At 51.1% G+C, this 25,143-nt stretch overlaps 2 protein-coding genes across 14 annotated transcripts in view; both read right to left on the bottom strand.

Annotated features, from left to right (window-relative positions):
- The window catches only part of HNRNPM (heterogeneous nuclear ribonucleoprotein M), a 45,487-nt gene extending 42,223 nt beyond the window's left edge, over positions 1 to 3,264 (bottom strand). For 3 of the 12 annotated variants that reach the window (XM_043911746.1, XM_043911751.1, XM_043911752.1), the window contains exon 1: positions 3,075 to 3,264. In XM_043911746.1, coding sequence (XP_043767681.1) covers positions 3,075 to 3,187 — 113 coding nt within the window. In that variant the 5' untranslated portion in view covers positions 3,188 to 3,264. The remainder of the gene's footprint in view (positions 1 to 3,074) is intronic. The other 9 variants (XM_043911754.1, XM_043911742.1, XM_043911744.1 and 6 more) reach the window with 8 other exon arrangements.
- Positions 3,265 to 8,642: 5,378 nt separating this feature from the next.
- MARCHF2 (membrane associated ring-CH-type finger 2) lies at positions 8,643 to 23,283 on the bottom strand. Of its 2 annotated transcripts, none has more exons than XM_043911737.1 (5): positions 23,128 to 23,283; positions 18,090 to 18,317; positions 13,545 to 13,740; positions 11,595 to 11,848; positions 8,643 to 9,480 (listed from the first exon to the last, which is right to left on the bottom strand). In XM_043911737.1, the coding sequence occupies exons 2-5, from the start codon at positions 18,263 to 18,265 to the stop codon at positions 9,414 to 9,416; spliced, it is 693 nt and encodes a 230-aa protein (XP_043767672.1). In that variant the 5' UTR covers positions 18,266 to 18,317; positions 23,128 to 23,283; the 3' UTR covers positions 8,643 to 9,413. The 2 variants fall into 2 exon arrangements, with proteins under 2 accessions (XP_043767672.1, XP_043767671.1); XM_043911736.1 differs by having other exon boundaries at positions 11,639 to 11,848.
- Between the last annotated feature and the right edge of the window lie 1,860 nt (positions 23,284 to 25,143).

The raw sequence follows: 25,143 nt of genomic DNA, 5'->3' as shown, positions 1-25,143 counted from the left end.
AGGTTACCAGGGTGGTGCTGTGGAAACAGCAAAAGCCTTGGAGTCAAGATGGCCTCCCCCAGATTCTTAGGGTCAATTTCTTTAATCTGAATTTTCTCGATTAAAAAAAAAAAACCAAACCTTTTCTTGACTGTAAAATAGTGTTAACACTAACCCTGCATCCCCAGAAATTTATACTAAATGCAAATTTTTATTTTTAAAATAGCCCATCTCTCACCTTTCCGATTCGGCCACAGGTTAATCTGGAAGTGGAGTAGGTTAAGTCACTGATTTTAAATGTATGGTGTAACCTCTATTTTTAAACAATAAAATTAAAAAAAAAAAAAAACTAAGTCTATGTGTCCCTCTAAAATGAACATTTTTACCCCCAATACACTCTCTGAATCTTGACTGTACTTAGATGGAATATATTTCTCATCAATATAAAAAGAAACAGCCGGCTTACAGCTGGGAGAGAAAAGGAATTGCAAAACAGGTTGTGCTTTCCATGGTCCTCATGAAGCTTGCAGTCTCTGCCTTTTCAACTTACAGCACACACACTCCACTCCTGGTGGAGACAAGGTGAGAAGAATCCAGTCTCACTCATTTCCCAGCCCGCAAAAGTGGCTCAGCTGGTAAAGAATCCACTTGCAATGCAGGAAACCTGGGTTCGATTCCTGGGTTGGGAAGATCCCCTGGAGAAGGGTAAGGCTCCCCACTCCAGTATTCTGGCCTAGAGAATTCCACAGGCTGTATGCGGTCACAGAGTCGGACACGACTGAGCACTTTCACAAAATCACAAAAAAACCTCTCGATAAAAATCTGAACTCCCTAGTCTGGAATTCACTGCCCACCAGCTGGCCCCCAGTGCTCCAGCAGTTTCAGTTCTTTATAAAGTGAAAGGAACATGAAGTTCTTTACAAATATATATCAAATATGTCAAAATCCTAGTCTTTGAACACTCCTCTCCAAAGATCACCTGCTTCTCTCCAATGATCACCTTTCATCCTCATTCTCCTAGGGGAACACCTGGTCGCCCCCAGCCGCTTAGGGTTGGGGGAGGGGAGTCCCTCCAAGCTCCCCAAGCCTGGTAACTCCTTTTACTCACTTTAACACAAAAATATCCATTGGCCCTTCCCTATGAGCAGGGGGACTGTTTTCTAAAAAGCTCTGCTTTAAAATCTTCCCGATGCAAAACACACACACACAAAAACACCCAAAATACAAACTTTTCCAATGGCCCTACAGAGTAAATCTAAGTGTTCCTAACTGCCTAAAATATTGTCTATTTAAACAGTCTCAGACTGAGGTTCTTCCAACAAAGACTTTTTTTTAATCTCTGAAACCTTCAGATTCTTTCTGAAGGCCATGTTTTATGTTCGTTTGTCAAATGAATCAGTCACAAAATGACTATTTGGAAATGGACTGTGGAAAATGGGAAATTTGGAAAATGTACCCCAGATGCTATAATCTGTAACTAAGAACTTCTCACCTAGCACGATTCTAGCAGCACTCCATCCTGTGATAACTGCTTTGAAAGAAAAAAGAAATAAAGGACATAAATGTATATCTTAAAGGCCTCCAAACACGGTCCTCAAAAATCCTACCAGGGTCCCTTAAACAAGTTATTTTAAAAAAGTCTAAATATGAACATGTCCCTTTCCAGAGTTTTCAATAACAAGAGTTGGGAATACTTCTAGGATGCCTTTCTCTCGATTTCCAAGGACCAGTAACCACGGTATTCCCCACCTCAGGAGAGTATATATAGCTAGTATTTAGTGAGTGTTCATTAGCTAAATACATTCACTTTTAATCCCCATGAACTCTAATTATACACATTAAAAATTCGTGGGAAGGCAAATCCATAGGAGACAGAGCGCATAGCACAGGTATCCAGAAGAAGTGAATACATTAAGTAACTGTTTAATGGTTACAGTTTCTATTTAGGGTGAGGAAAAAGTTTTCAGCGTGGACATACTGGTGGTGATGCACAAAACCGCGAATGCACTCGATACCACGGAATCGTCCACCTAAAAATGGCTGAAACTGTAAATTTCACCAGATTTTTTTGTTTTAATGTATGTGGGAAATCAAACGTGTGCCCAAGCCTTCCCCTCACCTCCCCCTACAGTTGGCGGGCGAAGGCAAAATGTCTTTCCGCACCTCTCAGGCGACTGTAATCAGAATGAGTGCGGTTCACCGGGGACACAAGACGATGCTTTAAAGCTTTAAGAAAACTTTCAAAACCGAAGACATGAGACAGAGCCCCCAATAGGACTCGAAAGGGTGGCCGAGTTTGGAAATGAGTGAACCCGCCTAATGATGCAAAATCTTCCTCTAGAACACAGAATATGTTTCTCTTTTTCTTTCTTTCCTGTTTCTCCGGCTGAACACTGAACAGCAGGTCCGATCGCTCCACAAATACCTACTGCGCACCTGGGGAGGAGCTGAGGGACTAACTCTCCGTCGGAGCTTGGGGCAAGGGGAGGTTCCGACCCGGGCACTTCCCGCGGGGCCGGGAGGGGGGGAGGGGAACCGCGCGCGCCGGGGACGGGGGGAGGGGGAATCCGGAGCCGTCCTCGCGGTCCTTCCCGATACCTACCCGTCTCAGCTACCGTTTACCGGGACCGACCGCGCGCGAGGTCCTGCGTGCACACTCTCTTCCCCTATCCCCCACTTTACGGATCGGGAAACTGAGGCCCCGGACGACGGCGAAGAGCCGTGAAGCCACGCGCCCAACCAAGGTCACCCGACAGGCCAGCAGGTCGCAAACTCCGGGTCTCGTCGGCTCTGGGGCCCGCGCGCCATTATCCCTGCGCGCAGAGGCCGGGCCTGAGGCCTCAGCGTCGGACCCGGTCTGGAGAGACCAAAGGAGCTAAGGCCCGATGCCTGGGAGAGAGCGGTCCTACAGGCGTTCACGGGGCCGCCCGGCTTCACCCCTCACGGCCTGGGCCGCTTCCCCTCTCGGCAGACCCTGAGGGGAAAGAAAGCCCAGCCGAGGCCGCGCCGGGAGGAGGCCCCAACAGATCTAACGGAGCCGCCGCCAGCCACAGCGAAAGCGCCCAGCCTGAGACAAGGAGCCGTGAAATACTCACCCTTTCGGGCCCGGAGCTCCGTTGCCGCTTGGCACGCCAGGCGCGCCGCTCTCCTCCTCCATTTTGGGCTCCGTCGCCGCCACCTCGGCCGCCGCTTCGACCCCTGCCGCCATTTTCTCCGCGTCTGGGCTTTGTGTGAGCGAGAGGGCTGCGCGGCGCTGCGCCTGCGTGCTCACGTGACTCGGCGCAACCAGTAACGCCTGCGCGCGCCGCGGCGGCCTCCAGTCTCCTTCCCTCCCGACCCGGGCCACGCCCCTGCTCCGGGCCACGCCCCCGCCGCGCGCACGCGCGCACCGTCAGCTGTTATTGATTCATTCTTGCAACAAACTTGCGTTTGGCGCCTACTGGATACAGTATCCGCTTTCCAGGTGTAATTGTTGTTATTGTGGCTCACTCGTGTCCGATTCTTTGCGACTCCATGAACTGCAGGATGCCAGACTTCCCAGTCCTTCGTTATATCCCGGAGTTTGCTTAAACTCACGTCCATTGAGCGGGTGATGCCATCCAACCATCTCATCCTCTGCCAGATCTAATGAGGGAGGCATCTCTCCACCCGCCACACCCGGACCTCGTAACTCCCAGCTTTCTGTAATCAGAGCTGGGGTAGAATGACAGCTAAAGTCTATTTCCTAGGCTCTAAAGGAGTTAGCCAGGCAAGGGTAGGACACCGAAGGGCCAAGCAGTAGGACAAATGTGCAAAATGTTAACAATGTCTGGTTAAGAAAGTATATCACCCTACATCAGGAATACCTGGGCTCAATTCGGCCTGAGAGCTCCTCTGAGTGCAGAGCCCATGGCCCAAATCTCTCTCACTAAACAGCCATCAACTAATAAACATGATGTCTAGCTGGGGACTTCCTTTGTGCTTATGAATGTTGTTAAGCGAGTGCACAAGCCAGAAGCCAAACCTGTTGATAGAAATCACATGATGAAAGGAATGCTTGGACTCCTTCCTGCCTGACCCTGGGTCCTTTTGCTCTGAGAGCTTGGCCCTGTCCTCAGATGGGTTTCAGGGCTGATACAGGGCTGTGTCCTGGGGCAGCCACAGTGGCCTGGGAAGAGTCCAGAGACCCCAACATTGAGGCCTCGGGCTCCCCTTCCCAGCAGCCACCTCTCTCTCTGGTGTCTCTGGTACATTGAAATATTTCACTGGAACTTGCAGACATTCCCATCTAACCCCCAAACTCTCTCTAAACTCACAAAGGGACAGAGTTCTGTTGGTTTGTTCTTGTTCTTGTTGTTGTCATTTTACCCTCTCTCACTGAGTAACTACATTTCATCAGCCTCTGGGAAACTCCCTCACTTGCTACACCTTCCACCAAATTAAATACTTAATCCAGGCTGGTGATTCTGACCCTGGCTGAGAACTGCAGGCCCAGAGAATAAATTCAGTAAACCCAGCATGAGGCAGAGGCTAAGCCCCACTCTCTGTTTCTGCTATGGGGGTTTGGGGGCTTCCAGGTGGAGCTAGGGCTTCCCAGATAGCTCAATTGGTAAAGAATCTGCCTGCAACGCGGGAGACCCCTGTTCGATTCCTGGGTTGGGAAGATCCGCTGGAGAAGGGATAGGCTACCCACTCCAGTATTCTGGCCTGGAGAATTCCATGAACTGTATAGTCCATGGGGTCTCAAAGCTAGTGGTAAAGAATCCACCTGCCAATGCAGGTCGACCTAAGAGACCCAGGTTCGATTCCTACATTGGGAAGATCCCCTGGAGAAGGAAAGGGGAACCCACTCCAGTATTCTTGCCTGGAGAATCCCTTGGACAGAGGCAGGCTACAGTCCATGCCCTTGAAAACAGTTGGACACGACTGAAGCGACTTAGCACGCACCGTCAAGGTGAAGGCTAGGCCCCACTCTCTCTTTCCTGCTCCCAATCCCAGTTCAGTTCAGTCGCTCAGTCGTGTCCGACTCTTTGTGATCCCATGGGCTGCAGCACAGCAGGCTTCCCTGTCCATCACCAACGCCCAGAGCTTGCTCAAACTCACGTCAGTTGAGTCGGTGATACCATCCAACCATCTCATCTTCTGTCCCCTTCTCTTCCTGCCTTCAGTCTTTCCCAACATCAGGGTCTTTTCTAAGGAGTCATTTCTTTACAGCGGGTGGCCAAAGTATTGGAGTTTCAGCTTCAGCGTTAGTCATTCCAGTGAATATTCAGGACTGATTTCCTTTTGGATTGACTGGTTTGATCTCCTTGCAGTCCAAGGGATTCTCAAGAGTCTTCTCCAACACCACAGTTCAAAAGCATCAATTCTACAGTGCTCAGCTTTCTTTATAGTCCAACTCTCACATCCATACATGACTACTGGAAAAACCATAGCTTTGACTAGATGGACCTTTGTTGGCAAAGTAATGTCTCTGCTTTTTAATATGCTATCTAGGTTGGCCATAACTTTTCTCTCAAGGAGCAAGTGTCTTTTAATTTCATGGCTGCAATCACCATCTGCAGTGATTTTGGAGCCCAAGAAAATAAAGTATGTTACTGATTCCATTGTTTCCCCATCTATTTGCCATGAAGTGATGGGCCCAGATGCTGTGGTTTTAGTTTTTTAAGCTCAGTTTTAAGCCAACTTTTTCACTCTCCTCTTTCACTTTCATCAAGAGGCTCTTTAGTTCCCCTTTGCTTTCTGCCATAAGGGTGGTGTCATCTGTGTATCTGAGGTTATTGATATTTCTCCTGGCAATCTTGATGCTAGCTTCTGCTTCATCCAGCCTGGCTTTTCACATGATGTACTTTGCATAGAAGTTAAATAAGCAGGGTGACAATATACAGCCTTGACGTACTACTTTCCTGATTTGGAACCAGTCTGTCGTTCCATGTTCAGTTCTTTTTTTTTCCATGTCCAGTTCTAACTGTTGCTTCTTGACCTGCATACAGATTTCTCAGGAGGCAGGTAAGGTGGTCTGGTATTCCCATTTCTTTAAGAATTTTCCAGTTTGTTGTGATCCACACTGTCAAAGGCTTTGGCATAGTCAATAAAGCAGAAGTAGATGTTTTTCTGGAATTCTCTTGCTTTTTCTATGATCCAGCAGAGGTTGGCAACTTGATCTCTGGTTCCTCTGCCTTTTCTAAATCCAGCTTGAACATCTGGAAGTTCTCAGTTCACGTACTGTTGAAGCCTAGCTTGGAGAATTTTGGGCATTACTTTGCTAGTGTGTGTGAGATGAGTGCAATTGTCCCAATCCCAAGCACTTCTCAAACTTCTTGTCTCAGAACTCCTTTCTCTCCCCCATCTGCAAGCCCCTCCTCCTCTCATCTTGGCCCCTCACCCTTACCCTTGCTCCTCCCACTCAGAAATCTCTGATCTACTAAAATCCACCCTGCATACCAACCCTTCTCTGCTGGCCCACTGGAATCTATCTCAGTTTAACATCTTTTCCCTAAGACCTCTCTAGACCAGAGGGGCCCTTGGATCAGAGGAAGCCTCACAAATCTCTGAATTCCCTTGTCCAGCAGGGCTCAGAGATGGCAGAGGAGGTGACAGCAATCTGTCAGAATCATGGAGAAGAGTTCGAACACAAAGCACTGGGGACAAGAAGGCACTTCTCTGATCCCTTCTCCCAAAGTGGGTGTGACTGGAGATCAGCCACAAGCCAGACCCAGGGAGAAGGCAAACTCTCCACTAGGCTGTGCTCCTATAGGCTGGTGGATGTAACCCCACCCTGACCAAGTTCCTGGGTTTTGTCATCTCCTGGGCTATTAATTCTTTCACTCTTTGCTGTAACTGACGCTTTACTATCTTTAAAAGAAGGATATTTGAGGAATTCCCTGGCAGTCTGGTGGTTAGGACTTGGCGCTTTCACTGCCATGGCCTGGGTTCAATCCCTGGTCAAGGGACTAAGATCCTGCAAGCCTCACAGCTTGGCCAAAAAAACAAAAAGGATGAAAAAAAGGATGTTTTAAAATGTTGCTTAAAAAAAAAAGATGTTGCTTTACCTCACAGCCCATATGTGGGAGACCTGGATTCAATCTCTGGGTTGGAAAGATCCCCTGGAGGAGGGCATAGCAACCCACTCCAGTATTCTTGCCTGGAGAATCCCCATGGACAGAGGCGCCTGGTGGGTTACAGTCCATGGGGTCACAAAGAATCGGGCACGACTGAGTGACTAAGCACAGCACAGCACACAGCCCCTACTGAAAGCTTGCTATAAATAGTTTATTGTAAAGAATAAGAGATGATGCTATTAAAGTACACATGCAGTCGTAGGCTCTGCCAAAGGCTTTAAGACTTGCTCTCTCTTTGCTAGGGTTAAGAGTCATGAAAGACAGCCTAGCACCAAACTACAATTTTCTCCTCGATGTCATGAAAAGTATTGGAAGAGGTTTGCAAGGCAAACAGCTTTCTCTCTTCACAATAGCATACCCCGGGGCCTCTTTACATCATCCAAAGGGGCACCACACTCTAAAGCTGGCCTGAGGGGGTGGGTGCCAGTCTTGTATAGAGGGAGATGCTACAGAAGCAAGAAAGGCCCCAAATGATGACAGTTAATGCCTAAGGGTGACCCTTAGGCATCTGTTTCTGCATATGCCTCCAAGTGATGCTTGTCTTTCTAACTGCCTCTCTCCTACCCCTCTGCCCCTCAGTCATAGGGCTCCAAGCATAACCCATCTGCCATGCTGCTCCTCCTACTGCTACATGCTGCTGCTCCTCTCAGGTGCCAGCTTCCAAGCCTCCACCCCTGCATCCCAGCTGGCCTCCCCTGGGGCAGAGAGAACTTTACTTTTTGTATGGGTGACCCACATACCAGACAGGGCATGCGTGCTCACTCACAGTCATGTTCGACTCTGGGACCCCATGAACAGTACCATGCCAGGCTTCCCTGTCCTTCATTATCTCCCAGAGTTTGCTCAAACTCATGTCCATCAAGTCGGTGATGCCAACCACCTCATCCTCTGTTACCCTCTTCTCCTGCCCTCAATCTTTCCCAGCATCAGGGGCTTTTCCAACATTCGTGCCCAAAACAACAGAACAGCCAGATGCTGTGCTAGGCCCACTGGGGATGTGCAACCTCAGGTGAAGGACCCTATGGTGGTTCTGAGCCTCAGTCTGCCCATCTGCAAAAGGGGACTCATAAGGGACCCCCAGAACCCACTTTCAGGGGGGTGCTCTGAGTATCCAGTGTGGCCTGAAGCAAAGAACTTTCAAGTGTAAAAAGCTCAGAAGTTTGCTCAGGAAGCAGGTGCTGTAGTTAGCATGACCATGTTCAGCTTCTCTACCTGGGTCCTCCTGAAGAAGCAGCACGGAGGCCAGCACTGGGGCCATGCAAACCCCAGGGTCAACCCCCAATTCCACTTCCTGGAGTTGTTACAGTGGAATTCTAAGGAATTCCACTTCCTTAGACAAAGGCTGCCTTGCTCTGGGCCTCAGTCTTCTTGTCTGTAAAATGGGGTTAATAGCCATTCCTCCTGCTGAGAATGGTAGAGGGGGTTAAAGGGCAGATGTCTGTTGAGGTTTAGAACTGGGCTCCATTCAGGGTGACCCTCCATAAGTGTGGATGTTACATTAGTGAGTGCGAAGGGCCCAGCACGGTATCTAACCCACAGGAAATACACAGGAAGTGAAACCTATTCTTCTCATGTATATTTATTTTAAATCATTTAATACGTAGCCCTCCCACCTGCTTGTCCCTGGAAAACTCAGACACTGCTTCTAGCCCTGCATTTCACAATGGATGTCTCAAATCAGTCGGGAGCATCTGCTGTTGCCACTGTTACCTCTGGGTAGTCCCTGACCCACCTCGGTCCCAGGCCCCTCTCTTTGAGGCCTCAGAAATGTGACAAGTCCGTTTTGTCCAGTAAGGGGCTCCTTTTATTCATTTGGCTGGGGGGGGTGTTCTGAAATGCTGTGCAACGTTATAAAGTCAAGGGTGCCTGGAAAGCGAGCCTGCCAGGTACAGGAAAGTGCAAGAAGCCTGCAGAGCCTCCCGGCCCGATGGGCATCCAAGACTTGCCTCTGGTCGCAACTGGTGGCCCAGGAGGGGCCAGGGAGACTTCGGAATGAGATCAGGGTGCCCGCTCCATCTGAAGCTTGGGACCACGTCTGTCCGTTCATCATCCTTCTGTACGAGAGTGTGCAAAATCAATCTGAAAACAGCTTTACTCAGGAATCACAGAATCGGCTCCTCCGCTCAGTGCCTCTTGGACTGAGAAGCATTCCGGCCATGCGGGAAGGGTCAGGCAGTTTCTGTCCTTCTGAACACCAGGGCATTGCCAGCTGCCTCTGGCCCAGCCAGCAAGGCTGGCCCGGCCTTCACACGGGCGTCTCCTCAGCCACCTTCTTCAGGAGGCCGGCCGCCAGCGGGCAGTGCTGGCTGCCCTCGGAGCCATCAGCCTGCATCTTCAGGCGCACTTTCTGGTTGGTCCTTCTCCACTCGGAGTACAGCTGGCAATGGTAGCGGAATGAGACCTGCAGGGCAGGGTGGACATCAGCGGGAGGGCCAGTGGCTGGAAAACTAGTGCCCCTGGGGCCTCTGCCCTGACCCAGATCAGCACCAGGCCCCTGATGCCAGAGGCAGCGGCAGCATCAAAGCGGTTCGCACATGGACAGAGCACACTCACCCACTCACTCGCCCAGGGACCCTCCCCACGCACTGAGGGGCCCTGCCAAGGGTGTGTGTTTGTGTGTGTGTGTGTGTAGAGGGGAGTGGTCCCTTTCTGTCTCTCAGAAGGTGGCAGTGAAGTGATACAGCTTCTTGCATGCGTGCGTGCTAAGTCACTTCAGCCATGTCTGACTCTGCGACCCTATGGATGGTAGCCTGCCAGGCTCCTCTGTCCATGGGATTCTCCAGACAATAATACTGGAGTGGGTTGTCATACCCTCCTCCAGGGGATCTTTCCGACTCAGGAATCGAACCTGTGTCTCTTGAGTCTCCTGCATTTGCAGGTGGATTCTTTACCACTAAGCACCACCTGGGACACCCATTAGAATATTAGTCAGCTCTAAAAAGAAATGAGCTATCAAGCTGTGAAAAGACATGGAGGAATCTTAAATGCACACAACTGGATGAAAGAAGCCAATCTGGAGAGGCTGCAGGGAATTCCCTGGTGGTCCAGCGGTTAGTTAGGACTCGACACTTGCACGTTTAAAAAGACCACTTACTGCGAGACTCTATCTCTATGACATTTTTGAGGAAAGGCAAAACTATGGAGACAGTAACAAGATCAGCGGTTTTCTAGGGATCAGAGGGGGAGGAGGGATGAATAAACAGAGCACAGCATTTTTAGGGCAGTGAAAATACTCTGTATGATACCATAGTGGGAGATACATGTCTTTATACGGTGGTCTGAGTCCACAAATTGTTCCACACCAAGACTGAACCCCTAACGTAAACTGTGGCCTTGGGTGATGATGCGTCAGTGTAGGTTCATCGACTGTAATGGACGTGCGGCTCTGGTGCCATGTTGACAGTGGGGGAGGCTGGGTAGGTGTTGGGGAGGATTTTGGAGAACTCTGTACTTTCTGCTCCATTTTGCTCTTAAACCTTGAGCTGCTCTAATGAATCAAAACTGTTAAAAAAAAATTTTTTTTTCCCCAGTAAATGTCAGTGGTTCCTACTCTTTGACCAAGGAAGTTCCAAGAAACATTTGCACAGGTGGCACCCAAAGCACTGTTTATAACAGCAAATAAAGGAGAAGGAAAAAAAAAATTGGAATAATCCCTGCGTCCATCAAAAGAGATTAGCTAAATAAATATAGCACACCCACACAATGAAGGACTGTTGGGTGACTGCCTTTTTTTTTAAAGGACATTAGCAAAGTGAAAACAAGCAGACTGCAAAGCAGGACCTATGATGCATCCTACTTGTATTAAGAAATCTGCTAAAAAAAAAAAAAAAGAAGAAATCTTCTTGGTGGGTACACTGGCAAATAACTCTTGAGGAGGGGGCACCCCCATAGCTGGATGACTGTGGTTCTATCTGTGGGACCAGATGTTGGGGACCTTCTCTCTCTGACTGAGGGTTCTCATGCCTGCCAGAACCTGGGTACAACACCCCCACCACACTCACTCTCTCCCAACCCCAGTCACCTTTCCTCTCAGTCTCTTTTATTTTTTATTTTTTGGCTGCACCACATGGCCTGTGGGTCCTCAGTTCCCTGAGCAGGGATCAACCCAAGTCCCCTGCACTGGCAGCCTTAACCACTGGACCACCAGGGAAGTCTCTCTCAGTCTCTTGAGCATCCTCTCTGTCTCTCTCATTCTCCTGCCTTTTCTCCCACAGTCTTTCCAGTGGCTCTCTGCCTCTCTCCCTTCCCCTTGCCCCTAAAACCCAGACAGTCCAGTCTTAATGGGGCTCATGGCTGGCGGGGCCTGCACTCAGCTGAAATGATCCCATGACCTTGCATTCCTGGGGCAGAAGCCTCACGCTTGGCTCCCTGGACCTCGCACCGGCCTGGAATCTGGAGCTCCATGAGATGCTGGGAGTCGCTTCTACCCCAGGGGCCAGCCACAAGCCCAGGCAGGCAGAGTGCCGCCCCACCCCCCACCCCAGCTCCATCCAAGCCACTGCCCAAGCCCCTGACCTGTCTGCTCCCAGATGTCTGCTGTCTGGCTGGCAGCCACTCACCAGCGTCCAGAGGACATAGATGGTGAAGAGGGCGATGGTGAGGGCGATCAGCCCCAAGGCCTCCAGATGACTGTGGAGCCGGAGGTGGTCCTGGGCTCCCCGCAGGCACAGCCAGCCTGAGATAGCGGCCAGTGGAGTGATGAACAGGAAGCACACCACGTCACAGCACAGCGTCCGCTTCTCTGTCCGAGGCCCCGGGTCCTTCAGCCACTGTGGGGAAGGAGGGAGGGGGAGCCGGTGAGAGGGACCGTCACACACCGCCCTGCTATGAGCCCATGCCAGGGGATGGGGCATCAGGGCCCCCTCTGCACACACCCATCTTCATCGCTGCTCCTGCAGGACCCTATTCCTGCCTTGCCTCCTGCAATCCTTTCTTTCTTTCAGATACTTACTGAGATGATGAAGGACAGGCCTGGGTAGGTGCAGGGCATTTCTGCCCCTGGTTTTGTTTTTTTTTTTTGCCACATCATGAGGCTTGCAGGATCTCAGTTCCCCGGCCAGGGATAGAACCTGCACCTCCTGCAGTGGAAGCTCAGTTGTGTCTGACTCTCTGTGATCCCATGGACTGCAGCCTGCCAGGCTCCTCTGTCCATGGGATTCACCAGGCAAGAATACTGGAGCAGATTGCTGTTTCCTCCTCCAGGGGATTTTCCCAACCCAGGGATTGAACCTGCATCTCTTGCATCTCCTGCATTGGCAGGCAGATTTTTTTTTTTTTTTTTTAACCACTGAGCCACCTGGAAGGCCCTAGTTGAAGTGTGGAGTTTAACCACTGGACCCCCAGGGAAGCCCCATTCCTATTTTACAGATGGGGGAAACGGAGGGCATAGAGGGGCTGACCCCTTTGTGCAAACTCACATGGCTAGTGGTCTACAAAGCCAGAACTGGAGCTCAGCAAGTCCTGCCCCAGGGTCTGTGCGTCCTTGGCTGCTATGCTACACTGCCTGCTACAGAAGATGGGTGGTAGGAATCCCCGCCTGCAGCTCCCCTGCTGGTTGGGGGAGAGATGAAATGACTGAACGATCAGGGTGAGGACTGCTATGCTGAAGAGGTAATGCTGCAGAGACCCAGTTGAGCAGAAGGAACCTCATGAGGCATGGGGGAGACGAGCTCCAGGCTGCAGAAACAGCACGTGCAAAGGCACGGGGGGGAGCACGTGGTCCACACAACGAGCAGTGGGGAGAGGGTGAGGTGTGTGGACAGGCCGGCTTGCCCCCCCACTGTTCCCTTAAGAGTAGGCCCCACGCGGGCCAGGGGCTCTTCCAGGCGCCCCCACCTCAGCCCAGCGACATCACCCCTTGTAGTTCTCAGATGCCCCATGCCAAGCCAGGCTGGGCAGGGAGGAGTCTGGAGGGCACCCTGGGGAGCAGCAACTGCTCTGGGAAGCCGTGTGGCTCCCACTACACTTGGAAATACCCTGTCTCGACCCCAACCCACTGTACTCAAGCTGAGCTCTAGGGATTGGCCCACAAAGTCCCCCGGCCAGGTCACCACCCCTCCTTCAGGGCCACTGTCCTCCTTCTTTAACTCCCTTCTCTCCACCCATGTGGGCTTGGCCAAGGACACCAAGCTCCTCCTTGAAGGAGGCCTCAGGGCCTTTGCACCTGCTGTGCCCCCTGCCAGGACTGTCCTTCCCCAGGTTGGGGCTCCTCGTTCCTCAGGTCTCAGCTCTAAGGTCACCTGAAGTGACCAAGCAGGGAAGATGCACAGGAGCTGTCAGATCTGGAACCTCAGGCCCGGTCCCACCCCCGTCAGCAGAAGTGGCCCCGGGGAGGGGAGAGAGGGTCCTCCCCTTAGAGAAGCTGCTTCCCCAGCCCACTAGGATCCTCCAAGGCCATTTCCTCCTTCGGCCCCATGTCTGCCTTCCTCCCTTCGCCCAACTCCGGCCTCCGGCTCCCAAGCGTACCTCTGTGAGAGATCGGGACCGCTTCTCCACTGCAAACTCCGTATGGCACAGCTCGCAGTAGCTGGTGTTGGACGAGGAAAGCCACCTCTCCAGACAGCTCTTGTGCACCGCACCCAGCGTGCCAGTGCACCCACACGGAGACAGCAGGCTCTCCCCATTTGCCCCCTCATGGCAGATCCGGCAGAAGGGGCCATCACTAGACACAGAGATGGGACACATGAGTAACGGTCGCGCCTCCTGCCTGCTCCGGCTTCACTCTGCCCTGGATCACAAGCGCAGTGCTGCCCCATATATACTACTATTTGGCAAACTCCTATTCATCCCTCAATGCCCAGCTCCAAATGTCCTTTTCTCTTGGAAAGCCTTCCCAGACTCCCACAGGTGGAGTGATGTGCTCCCTCCCCAGGGTTCCTGCAGCATTGTTTTAGGCCCAGGGTGGGCATCACTTGTAGCTGCCGGCCCAGTGTCTGCCCCTCCTTCTATACCACCACCCTGACTGTGCTGGGCAACTGCCCCAATCTCAAGAGGACAACCCTGATGACCCCAGGCCTGACCAATCAAAACACCACACATCTCTGGTCACAGAGGCTGACTCAGGGAAGGGCACATGTGATGCAGAGCCACTGGAATTGACTCCTGAAATTCGTCTTTTTTTCTTCTAAACTCCAGAACTACAGGCAGCATGGCTGATGTAAGTCTGGAGCTGCTGGCAGCAGCTCGGTCTCCACCTGGAGCCTGCAAATGATGCTAAAACGGAGGATCATGGAGCCAAAAGACAGGGAGAGGCAGATTCTCAAGAACATCATCAGAAGCACCAGATCCAGCCACAGCTGAAGGCCATGCCACCTGAGAAACCTGTGTGTCCCAGGAGAAGAGCTCCTGGGCTCCTCCACTCTAGTGAGGCTGGGAAAACAGACATAAAAAGGCATCTACAGGAAGCCATTTCCCATTTCAGGGAAGTCTCTGCCCCAGCCTGGTCTCAGAGGATTCTGGGTCCTTCCTGGGGCAGTTCAAGAGACCAGGGGTGTGGCCTTGGTGGGCCCTGAGGCTGTCCAGCACATGAGTCATTGTTTTCCAGACATTTCTGCCCAGAAAGTGGATTGTAGGAACACATGAAGGAGATGGAGCAGGAGAGTTGTTTTCCAGATAACACCGCCAGTTTCCCCTAGGAAACTTTCTCTCCTTTTCTCCATGTCTCTTGCTGTGGGGGGCGGTGGGGGTGGGGGGCAGCTGCTTCAAAACCCAGGAGCTGAGAGCTGACACCTCAGGTCTGCTTTCTGGCCCTTGGTGCTATGTGTGGGGTGATGCTTTCTCCTCCGACATCAAAGGGGCCTGCCCAGCTCCCCTGTGCTCCCACACCCTGATCCCATGTTCCCGATACATAATGAGTGAACAGCAAAGACATCCCTGCTCCAGGAGACAAGCCAGGAAGTGGAAGTAACGAGGACCAGGAGGGAGAGTCACGTTGGTTTGGGGGTTATGTCCCGGGAAACCCTACTTAGGAGGTTCAAGTTCAGAGAAAATGAAATATGGGTAAACAAAGCCCACACTGACTATGATGGAGTGCTGATCAGGTCCCACGCACCATTCAAAGGGCAACATCGGGGTTAATCTGTCTCGTTCTCACAGGGAGCCTGGGAGGAAGGTGCTGTTATTGCCCCCATTCCACAGATGTGGAAACTGAGGCATTGAGAGGTTGACTTCATTGTGCCAAGTCACACTGGATTTGAACCCAGAAAGTCGCTCCAAGGCCTGTGAACCCAGAGCTACTATGTTGCCTGCCCCTAGAAGTAGGGCAAGAGAAGTGGGCTCTACTGTTTGAAATTCTGGCAGGAAAATCATGCAGAGGAAACAGGAGAGGAGAAAACGGGATGGGGGAGTGGGTGAGACATCCACAGGCCCCAGTCGGGCTGCCGAGTGCAGGCTCCACAGAAGAGAGATGTGAACAAAAAGGAAGTCGAAGCCATGCTCAGTGACACTGGCAAGTATCCAGTTCCTTCCAGGCCTCGGTTTCCGCAGGTGTCAAAAGGGAGGGTGGGGCGAGGTGCCCCACGGGAACCCCGTGGAGGGAGAAGTCCTCCCCACCCCCCATGCTGGCAGCTCTGGCTGGGAACCCCCTAGGCCTGCCATGGGTCCTCTCACTCCCAGGCTGGGTCACGCAGCACAGACACCTTCCTGACTCAAGGGGTCTGATGGAGATGCAGACAGAAAAACCAAGACCCTGGAGGAAGCCCAGAAGGAGCCCTCCAGCCTCATCTGGGCTCAGGCAAGGTAAAGACCCGTAGGGTCGCCAGCACTGGGCTCCCTCCACAACACGGCAAGGCTTCCATCTGCTTCTTTGTATGTTTGAATGAAAAGTTTATGAATTAATTCTGACACCTGCTACTCATGTGGATGAACCTTGAGGGCATGACACTCAGTGAAATAAGCCGGTCACAAAAGGACAAAGACTGGTGAATTCCACTTCTATGAGTTTTCTAGGGGACTCAGATCCAGAGACAGAAAGTAGGAATGGTGTGGGGCCCTGGGGCTGAGGAAGGGGGAGGGGGAGTGAGTGTTTAGTGAAGACAGAGTGCAAGATCAAAAGAGCTATCGGGGAGACTTCCCTGGTGGTCCAGTGGTTAAGAAACGGCCTTGCAATGCAGAGGACATGGGTTCGATTCTCGGTCAGGAAACTAAAATTTCACATGCTTCAGGGCAATTAAGTCAGTGTGCTGCAACTACTGAGCCTGTGTGCTCCGGAGCCCGCACACTACAACTAGAGAGTCTGTGACCCACAGTGAAGATCCCAAGTGCTGCAACGAAGACCTGAGACAGCCAAATAAATAAATATTAAAAAAAAAAAAAAAAAACCAGTCATGGGGCTGAATGATGGTGATGGTTACACAACACCATGAGTGTACTTAAAGCCACTGAACAGTGCACTTTCAAGTGGCCAAAAAGGTAAATTGTACGTTATATCTTAACCATAAAAAAATTGGAAGGAAAGGTTTATGAATTTGATGATCTCAAGGAAACATCACGGTACTATGTTGAACTTGAAAAACTGTTGGCTAGTTTAAATCTTAATGAGTTAAGGCAGATTTAAGTTGGTGTGGGGTTTACTTGGGCTTCCCAGGTGGTGCTAGTGATAAAGAACCCGCCTGCCGACCCAGGACACATAAGAGACCAGGGTTCCATCCCTGGGTTGGGAAGAATCCTTGGAGGAGGGCACACCAACCCACTTCAGTATTCTTGCCTAGAGAATCCCGTGGACAGAGGAGCCTGGCAGGCTACAGTTCGTGGAGTTGCAAAGAGTCAGACATGACTAAAGCTACTTAGCATGCACACATGGGGTTTCCTTAAATCTCTTTCCCTTGATGACAAGTCGGTGAACCAAGCAGAGTCGGCTCACACATGTGTCTGGAGGATTGGCACCGAGGTTTAAATACATTAATCGAAAACTTGGCATGCTCAGTCACTTCAGTTGTGTCCGACTCTTTTGCGACCCCATGGACTGTAGCCCGCCAGGTTCCTCTGTCCATGGGATTTTTTAGGCAAGAATACTGGAGTGGGGTGCCATTTTCTCTTCCAGGGGAACTTCCCAACCCAGGGATCGAACCTGTGGCTCCTGATTCTTTACCACTGAGCCATCAGGGAAGCATTATGAGGTGGCAAAGCCTCTTGTGAGCAATATATGGGGATCATGGCCCTGCACTTTCAGAACCACCCAGCAAGAAGGTGCCCCAGCTTAGAGATACAAGGGAGCAGCAACTTTTCCCAGTCCTATACCAAGGGAGGCTCCCACTTGGGCCCCGAGCCCAGGTACCCTGAGGCTACAACCAGCACTACCAGCTACCTCCTTGTGCAGCCTCCCCAAGATGTGAGCTACTCCCCAACATCAGATCTCTGAACTTCACCCAGTAATCTGGAGTTTCAGCTTTTCCTGAAGAATCTGACCTGTCTACCCAGTTTTCATGTGGTGATTACTCACTGGGCCCTTTTCACTGATTTATTTGCCTATCTGGCCCCTCTGCTGCTGCTGCTGCTGCTAAGCCACTTCAGTCGTGTCCGACTCTGTGCGACCCCATAGACGGCAGCCCACCAGGCTCCTCCATCCCTGGGATTCGCCAGGCAAGAACAGAGGAGTGGGTTGCCATTTCCTTCTCCAATGTATGACAGTGAAAAGTGAAAGTGAAGTCACTCAGTCGTGTCCAACTCTTCAAGACCCCATGGACTGCAGCCTACCAGCCTCCTCCGTCCACGGGATTCTCCAGGCAAGAGTACTGGAGTGGGGTGCCATTGCCTTCTCCACCTGGCCCCTTTAGGTGGTGAATTTTTCTTTTCTGTTGTTTGGCTGCACCACTCAGCATGTGGGATTTTAGTTCCCCAACCAGGGATGGAACCCACGACCCCTGTGGTGAAAGCATGGGAGTCTTAACCATTGGACTGCCAGGGATGTCCCAGGTGGTTGGATTTCTGACTGTGGGCGGGGCTGGGAGTAAACTGTTGGGGCTGGAGAGTGAAGCAAGTGAAAGCATCAATCCCTGCTCGGTCACCACTCACCTTGGTGTGTCCAAGGCCCGGATGACGGTCGAGAGGAGCCGGCCATCCCTTGAAGTCACCTGGGCCACATACTGGGGTGGCCCGAGGCCCGTGGCCTCCACGACCTTGGAGAAGGCAGGGCTGTCGGAGCAGTCACACAGGGAGCCGGGGAGGTGACAACAGTCACCCGTCGTCATGGCCACAGGGAGCCCCGTGTCCTCAGGGCCCAAGGCCCATGGTCCCAGGAGCCTGGGGAGAGGCCAGCAGGAGGATCAAGAGCAAGGTTAGCAAGCCACACACAGCCCAGAGTCAGCTCTCTGAGCTGCAGGTGTCCAGTCTGTAAGATGGGGCTTTGGAGGTGGGCTATGAGGATTCAGTCAGGTCACACATGCAACTCAGGCCAGGCCTGGCGCATCTCAGGGGCCTGGCTATATTCACTCTGACTCTCCTAAGAAAGGTCAGGCTGGTCCGGCCCACAAAGCATGCAGGACATCACCTTTCCAGCCTGGAAAGCAGCAGCTAACAGTGACTGAATACCTTCTGCGTGGTAGGCCCAGTGGTTGGTGCTCTCTAGGGCAAGAACCATCCCTGCCAAAACCATGGAGAGACTGTTCCCTGTGGACTGGATTCCCAGGGTTGGACTCAGAGAGGATAAGCCCACCATGGAGTGGGCTGGAACTGAGCTACAAACTTGGCCCAAATGACCAGGATGGTGAGTCATTTTGACTGTGCTGGTTCATGGCTTCTTGTCGGCTCTGAGTTTCTTGATAATTCAGGCTATCTAGGAAGTGGTAGTCCAGAATGGGGTAGTGTCTGTCCCCACCCAGAAGAGCAACCACTCGGAGCGGTGCCTCTGTCCCCAAGGAAAGACCATGGGAGACAACCAGAGCCTCAGGCAGCAATCTGAAGTCTGCTCTGGTGGCGCGGGTGGGGACTGACTTCAGCAGGATTCCATCCTCATACGTCCCCACCCCAGGGTCTGACCTGTCAGCAGGAACCCTTGGCAAGCTCCTTTTCCATCCCAGAATCAACCAGCAAGGCTTGTGTGTTTCCCTATGAGAATATCATGAAAGGGACTGAGGCCTCAGGAAGCCAATACAGGTGTCCCAGAGCTTAGGATCTCTGTCCCAAACTTATCTCACCCTCCACCATCTGTCCCCAGGAACTGTGGTCCAGAGACCCCAGAAACACTCACTGAGGTAACCCCCCCACACACACACACGTGGTTTTTACCCACTCTTGCTAGTCAAACTCTGAGATCCAAAGAGGGGCGGAGGGAAGCAGTGCAAATCACTGGCTAGCTTTTTGCACCAGGACAGTCTCCTGCCAGATCAACAATCTCTGAACAGCTCAGCCAGAAGTGCTCTGGGCCCAATAGGCCCTTCTGAGCCTCCTAAGCGGGGCCACACAGTCAGCCAGATAAGCAAGTGTCAGCCCAGAGGCAGGAGGAGCCTGGGAGGAAGGCTGAATGACCGAGATAACACCCACAGGGTAGTGGCCAGGCTGCCACGTCATGCACACTGCTGTCCCTCCCAAGTGAGGCCAGCAGGGAAGTTGCTGGGCTGCCCAAGAGAAAGGCTGCAGGGGGGACTCCACGCCTCTTGCCCCTCCAAGGATTGGCCTTCACATTTCTGGAGGTAATTGGGCGTCCCAAGACACATCACAGCTCCTATGCATTAAGTTCTACCATTTCTTTTATTGTCAGGGGAAAAGCAATAACAGAACCAAAACAACACTGGTAAAATCTGCTCCTGCAAATCAACCAAATGATGCTAGCAACTACTGCAATATAAACTCGTGGTTGCCGGGGGAAGGGATAGTTAGGGATATTGGGAAGGTCATGTACACACTGCTATATTTAAAATGGATAGCCCACAGGGACATTTTGTAGAGCACAGGGAACTCTGCTCCATATTATGTGCCTGCTCCGATGAGAGAAACTCTGTTACTTTCATGTAATTCTCAGAGGGAAACACACAAGCCTTATTGGCAGGTTCTGGGATGGGAGGGGGTGGGTGTTGGAATGGATACATGTATATGTGTGGCTGAGTCCCTTGCCTGTTCACCTGAAACTACCACAACATTGTTAATCGGTTCTACCTTAGTACAAAATAAAAAATTTGAAAAAAAAATAATAGTGGCTACTGTAAATTAAGTAACTGCTAGGACTTCCCTGGTGGTCTAGTGGCTGAGACTCTGTACTCCCAATGCTGGGGGACCAGGCTGGATCCCTGGTCAGGGAACTAGATCCCACAAGCCTTGACTAGAGATCCTACATGCTGCAACGAAGACCCAGCTCAGTGACCGCATGGACTGTAGCCTGCCAGGCTCCTCTGTCCATAGAATTCTCCAGGCAAGAAAACTAGAGTGGGTTGCCATTCCCTTTCCAGAGGATCCTCCCTATCCAGAGATGGAACCCAGGTCTCCTGCATTGCAGGCAGATTCTTTACCATCTGAGCCACTGGGAAAGCCTATTATATAAATAAAAACATATATATATATTTTTAAAAGGTACCTAACCTTAGTGCTATATTTAAAATGGGTAACCAACAAAGGCCTATTATACAGCACATAGAACTCTGCTCCCTGTTAAGTGCCAGCTTGGATGGGAGGGGGGTTTGAGGGGAGAATGGATACATGTGTATGTACCACTAAGTCCCTTTGCTGTTTACCTGAAACTATCACAATGTTATTAATTGGCTATACCCCAATACAAAATGGTGTTAAGAAACAATAAATATTTAAAAAAAGAAAAGATACCTATTGCAAGCCAGGCACTGTGCTAAGTTTATTGAACTCCAATAGTTATAAATGTTTCCTTCAAAGGTCACCTCCCCAGAGAGGCCTTCCCTGATCACTCTGGTCAAAGTGCTACTCAGGTCCACATTATTGTCCTCACAGATGTGTCCCTCTCTGAAATGCTCTTATTTCTTTTTTTTTTTTTTTGCCACATAGTGAGGCTTGTAGGATCTTAGTTCCTTGTAGAGGGATTGAACCGAGGCCCTCAGCAATGAGAACACAGAGTCCCGACCATTGGACCACCAGGGAGGTCCCATTAATGTTCTTATTTCTTCATCTGCTGGTTAAACGACATCCGTCTTCCACCATCGGTCATCTCCAGCACCTGATCCAAGGGCCGGTACACAGTTCCTGCATTAATTCCTCAGCCCCTCTTCTGTGTAAGAGCAGGGTGGGAGAGCCAAGTCCCTTGACCCCCTAGACCCTGGTCTGCCAGCACCCAAGATGGGAACCAGAAATCTTCAGAGGCTGGAGATCTGTGCAAAGCACAGAGGCTTGGGCTCAGGAGAGGCCAGTCTCGAGCCTGGATGCAAGGGTAGGGTGGCTGCAAGCTGGACTCAGCTCTGGGGCTGCTGGGAGGGGTGACTAAGCCAACGCCTTCCGCAAACTTGGCCCAGTGCCTGGGAGATGGATTTCACTGAATCTTCACAACAAACCTATGATGGAAGTCCAATAACTACCCCCATTTGACAGGTGAGGAGGCTCAGAGAGGGGCAGTTACTTGCCCAAGATCACACAGCTAAGTTGAGACAGTGCAGGATTTGAATTTAGTCCAGTGAGTGCAGCTGGGACCCAAGAAATCTGGGTTCTGCTAAGTCCTGACTCTGGTGCTCATGCTGTATATCCTGAGACAAGTCACTTGGCTTCTCTAGGCCTCATTCTCCTCTTTTGGCAAATAAGTTGATGAAGCTAGTGGACCGTGTCTGCTGAAGGGCTTCATAAGAAGAAGCCCCCAGGCTCAATTCCTCCAGCGAAGCTCATCCTTGGCTAGGCTTGTCTGGGGTTGCATGGGGGCACCACCACCTTTTGAAGAGCTTCTTTTTTCTGAGGGCAGGAAACTAAGGGAAGAAGAGTCAGATGGCCCTAACTCCCCCACAGTGTCATCTCAGTTCAGTTGCTTCACTCCCTGGGCCTCAGTTTTCTCTTTGGTATAACGGGGGTTGCAATGAGACCCAGCTCACATATGCATAAGCATGAATAAGTTGATAAATTTTAGCTCTTATGATAATTATCATCCTCAGCTTACATACAGCTGTTGGGAGGGTCTGATGACACAAGGCACAGTCAGTGCCTGGCACACAGTAAGCACTCAACAAATGCTCACAGTTCTTATTTTTTTAGGATAAACGTGTAGCCTGTGAAATGCATTCATTCCTCTTCGCTCAGCAAAGAGAAGCTCCTGTGTGCCCTTCAGCATTTGCATAGCCCTGCACTGGAGGCCAGACTCTAATCCCAGCTCTGATCTTTACTCCCTATGTAGCCCTGGTTGAAAGGCTGGCCGTCTCTGGTCCTTGACTTCCTCAGCTGTATAGCAGAGAAGGGGCTTCCCTGGTGGCTCAGTAGTAAAGAATCCACCTGCCAATGCAGGAGATGTGGGCTCGATTCCTAGGTCAGGAAGACCCCCTGGAGAAGGAAATGGCAACCCACTCCAGTATTCTTGCCTGGGAAATCCCATGGACAGAGGATCCTGGTGGGCTACACTCCATGGGGTCGCAAAAGAGTCAGACACGACTTGGCCACTAAACAACAACAACACAGCAGGGAACATTTCTAGTACTTCCACTTGATATTGTCACTAGAGGACTAAATGGACTAAACCTATAAATTCTGGCTGTCCTGTTTTAAGCACCCACACTCTCTGCTAACCAAATGCCTGGGTCATCATCTTGACTATTTTCCTGGCAGAGCCCCTCTGAGGAGGCCGGGGAAGGTGACTGGTCACTTATTGACCGCCTACTATACGCAGGGCGCTTTCTTCATTTGCACCTCCTTAATCTTCACAACAGCCCCGTTAGGTTGGTCCTGGGATGACCTAGTTTCACAGATGGGGAAACTGAGGCTCAGAGAGGCACCTACTGTGCGCCAGCTCCCCGGAGACCTCTTGCCTTCCACAAAGACGGAAATTGAGACCACCAAGTCGCTGAGGCTGAGGCCGACGGTCCGAGCCTGGCCGTCCTTCAGGGAGCCGGGCTCGGGCCTCGAACTCTGGGCCATCCCGCAGAACGGCACCCCTCCCCCCCATCCTCCCGCCTGTGCCCACCTGATCCGCGGCCGGGCCGGGCGGCCGCGCAGGCCCCTCCGCTCGCCCGGGCCCTGGTCCCGGCCCGGCCGGTCCCGTCAGCGCCGCTAGCTCCGCTCTGGCCGGTACCTGCGTCCGGACACCGCCCGCCGAGCGGACGGTGTCGTGAGCCAATAGCGACCACCTCTCGCCTACACTGGCCAATCGTCGTGGATTTCCCGCCCTGGAAGGCGGGGCCAGAGGCGACGGGGACGTTCTGGGCCGCACAGGCCCGGCGGCGCCGCAGCTGCTGACTCCGCCCCAGCCGCGTCCTGGCTCCGCCCCAACCTCGGTCCCGCCCCCCATCCCCGACCCCGCCCCCCACCCCCGACCCCGCCCTATCTCGACTCTGGGCACGAGCGGGGCCGGTGGCGCCACCTGCAGACGACCAGTTAATAAATTAAACCGTTACAGAATTCAACGTGACACCAGCAGAGGGTTTGTGTTCCTCACCTCCTTTAAGCGTCTCGTCAATTCTGGCGGCGGGATGAACCATCTGATCACATTTCACAGAGAGGAAACAGAAACCTAGAGAGGTTAGGGGGCCGTGGAAGAGCCTAAAGCCATCATTTATTCATCATTCATTTTCATTCATATATACAACAAATTCATTGATTAGATGTAGTAAACATCAATAAGAGGGTCTACTATGAGCCAGGCACTGTGCTAGGCGCTGTGGACACAATGGCAGATATGGGAAATAGTGCTGCCCTCACGGATCTCAGTGTAGGGAGTGAAGTGGACGTTAAACAGCCAGTAATTATTAATTGCAAAGGTGATAAATTGTGGCGAGCGAGGGAGGCATATCACGGAATATTTGGAAAGTTCAAAAGTAATTCCCTAAAGAAGCAATTGAACTGACAATGTCACGTGCAAAGTGTCTGAGGTGGGATGGAGAATTTCATTCATACTCCTTTCTTCCCCTGCCTTTATTGAGTATGTAGATCCAGCTTAGTTACTTTAGTCAAATTCTTCGGTGTTGTACTGGCTTATATTTTTTAAAAATGGATTTATAAATCATATAGGTTACCTATAGAGGGAAGTAGAAAGGACAAAAGAAAGTTACAGTGTTTAATTTTTTTTTTTCACTTTTTGGCTGGACTGATTCCACACCGGGAATCTGAACCTGTGACCTGCATTAGGAGTGTGGCGCCTTAACCACTGGAGCACCAGGGAGGTCCCAGAAGCTAGGCTTTTAAAACTGTCCCTTAAAAAATTTTTTTTAAAAATTAAACTGTACCTTGTTTTATACATTCAACTTTACAACCATGTAGATATTTTATATAATTTTAAAACAAAATTTTAAATGTAAGATATCTAAAAAACAAAACTGAAATAAAATGAATTAACCTGTATATCCAGTTGGTGACAAAATAACCCAGAGATGAACTCCTAGTGACTTTAAAACACCAGAATTTGATTGTCCATACTCAATATAGTGGTGGTGGTGGTGGTGATAAAATTGTTATTCTGAGCTTGTTGCACACTTAGTCTGGGATAAAGCAAAAGAGTGATTATGTCAGTGTCAAGAACTGGATTTTTCATAGGGAGTGAAGGAGGCACAGATGTAAGATTGATCACATTAAAGAAAAGAAAAACCCTGTGGTCCTGAATTTGTATTGGGAGTATCACGATACATTTCGTCTTTATAAAAAGCAAACACTTGCTGCCTCTGTCCACTGAAAAGTCTGCAACAAGCACCCCACAGTCCCAGTAGTGCTCAGTTGTGTCCAACTCTTTTGCAACTCCACGGACTGTAGCCCACCAGACTCCTCTGTCCATGGAATTTTCCAGGTAAGAATGCTGGAGTGGGTTGCCATTTCCTTCTCCAGGGGATCTTCCGGACCCAGAGATCAAACCTGTGTCTCCTGCATTGGCAGGTGGATTTTTTTTTTTTTCCTTTTTACCACTGAACCACTTGGCCCGTAAGCCCAGACAGTGGTCTCTAAATACCATTTCCATTTGAAAGACGCTAGGAATATTGAAGAACAATCAGAC

Source organism: Cervus elaphus, chromosome 9 (genome assembly GCF_910594005.1).
Source record: "Cervus elaphus chromosome 9, mCerEla1.1, whole genome shotgun sequence".
In the NCBI taxonomy this organism is placed as follows: domain Eukaryota; kingdom Metazoa; phylum Chordata; class Mammalia; order Artiodactyla; family Cervidae; genus Cervus; species Cervus elaphus.
This window is presented reverse-complemented; position numbering and strand designations above follow the sequence as displayed.

What these genes read in the sequence shown, in the direction of transcription:
- MARCHF2 (XM_043911736.1), bottom strand. Translation starts at nt 18,265, where the DNA reads ATGACGACGGGTGACTGTTGTCACCTCCCCGGCTCCCTGTGTGACTGC. An exon ending in CGGGCCTTGGACACACCAAG is followed by an intron (nt 13,741 to 18,089) that starts GTGAGTGGTGAC and finishes CTCTGTGTCTAG; the next exon opens with TGATGGCCCCTTCTGCCGGA. An exon ending in GGTCCCGATCTCTCACAGAG is followed by an intron (nt 11,849 to 13,544) that starts GTACGCTTGGGA and finishes CCTTCCCCACAG; the next exon opens with TGGCTGAAGGACCCGGGGCC.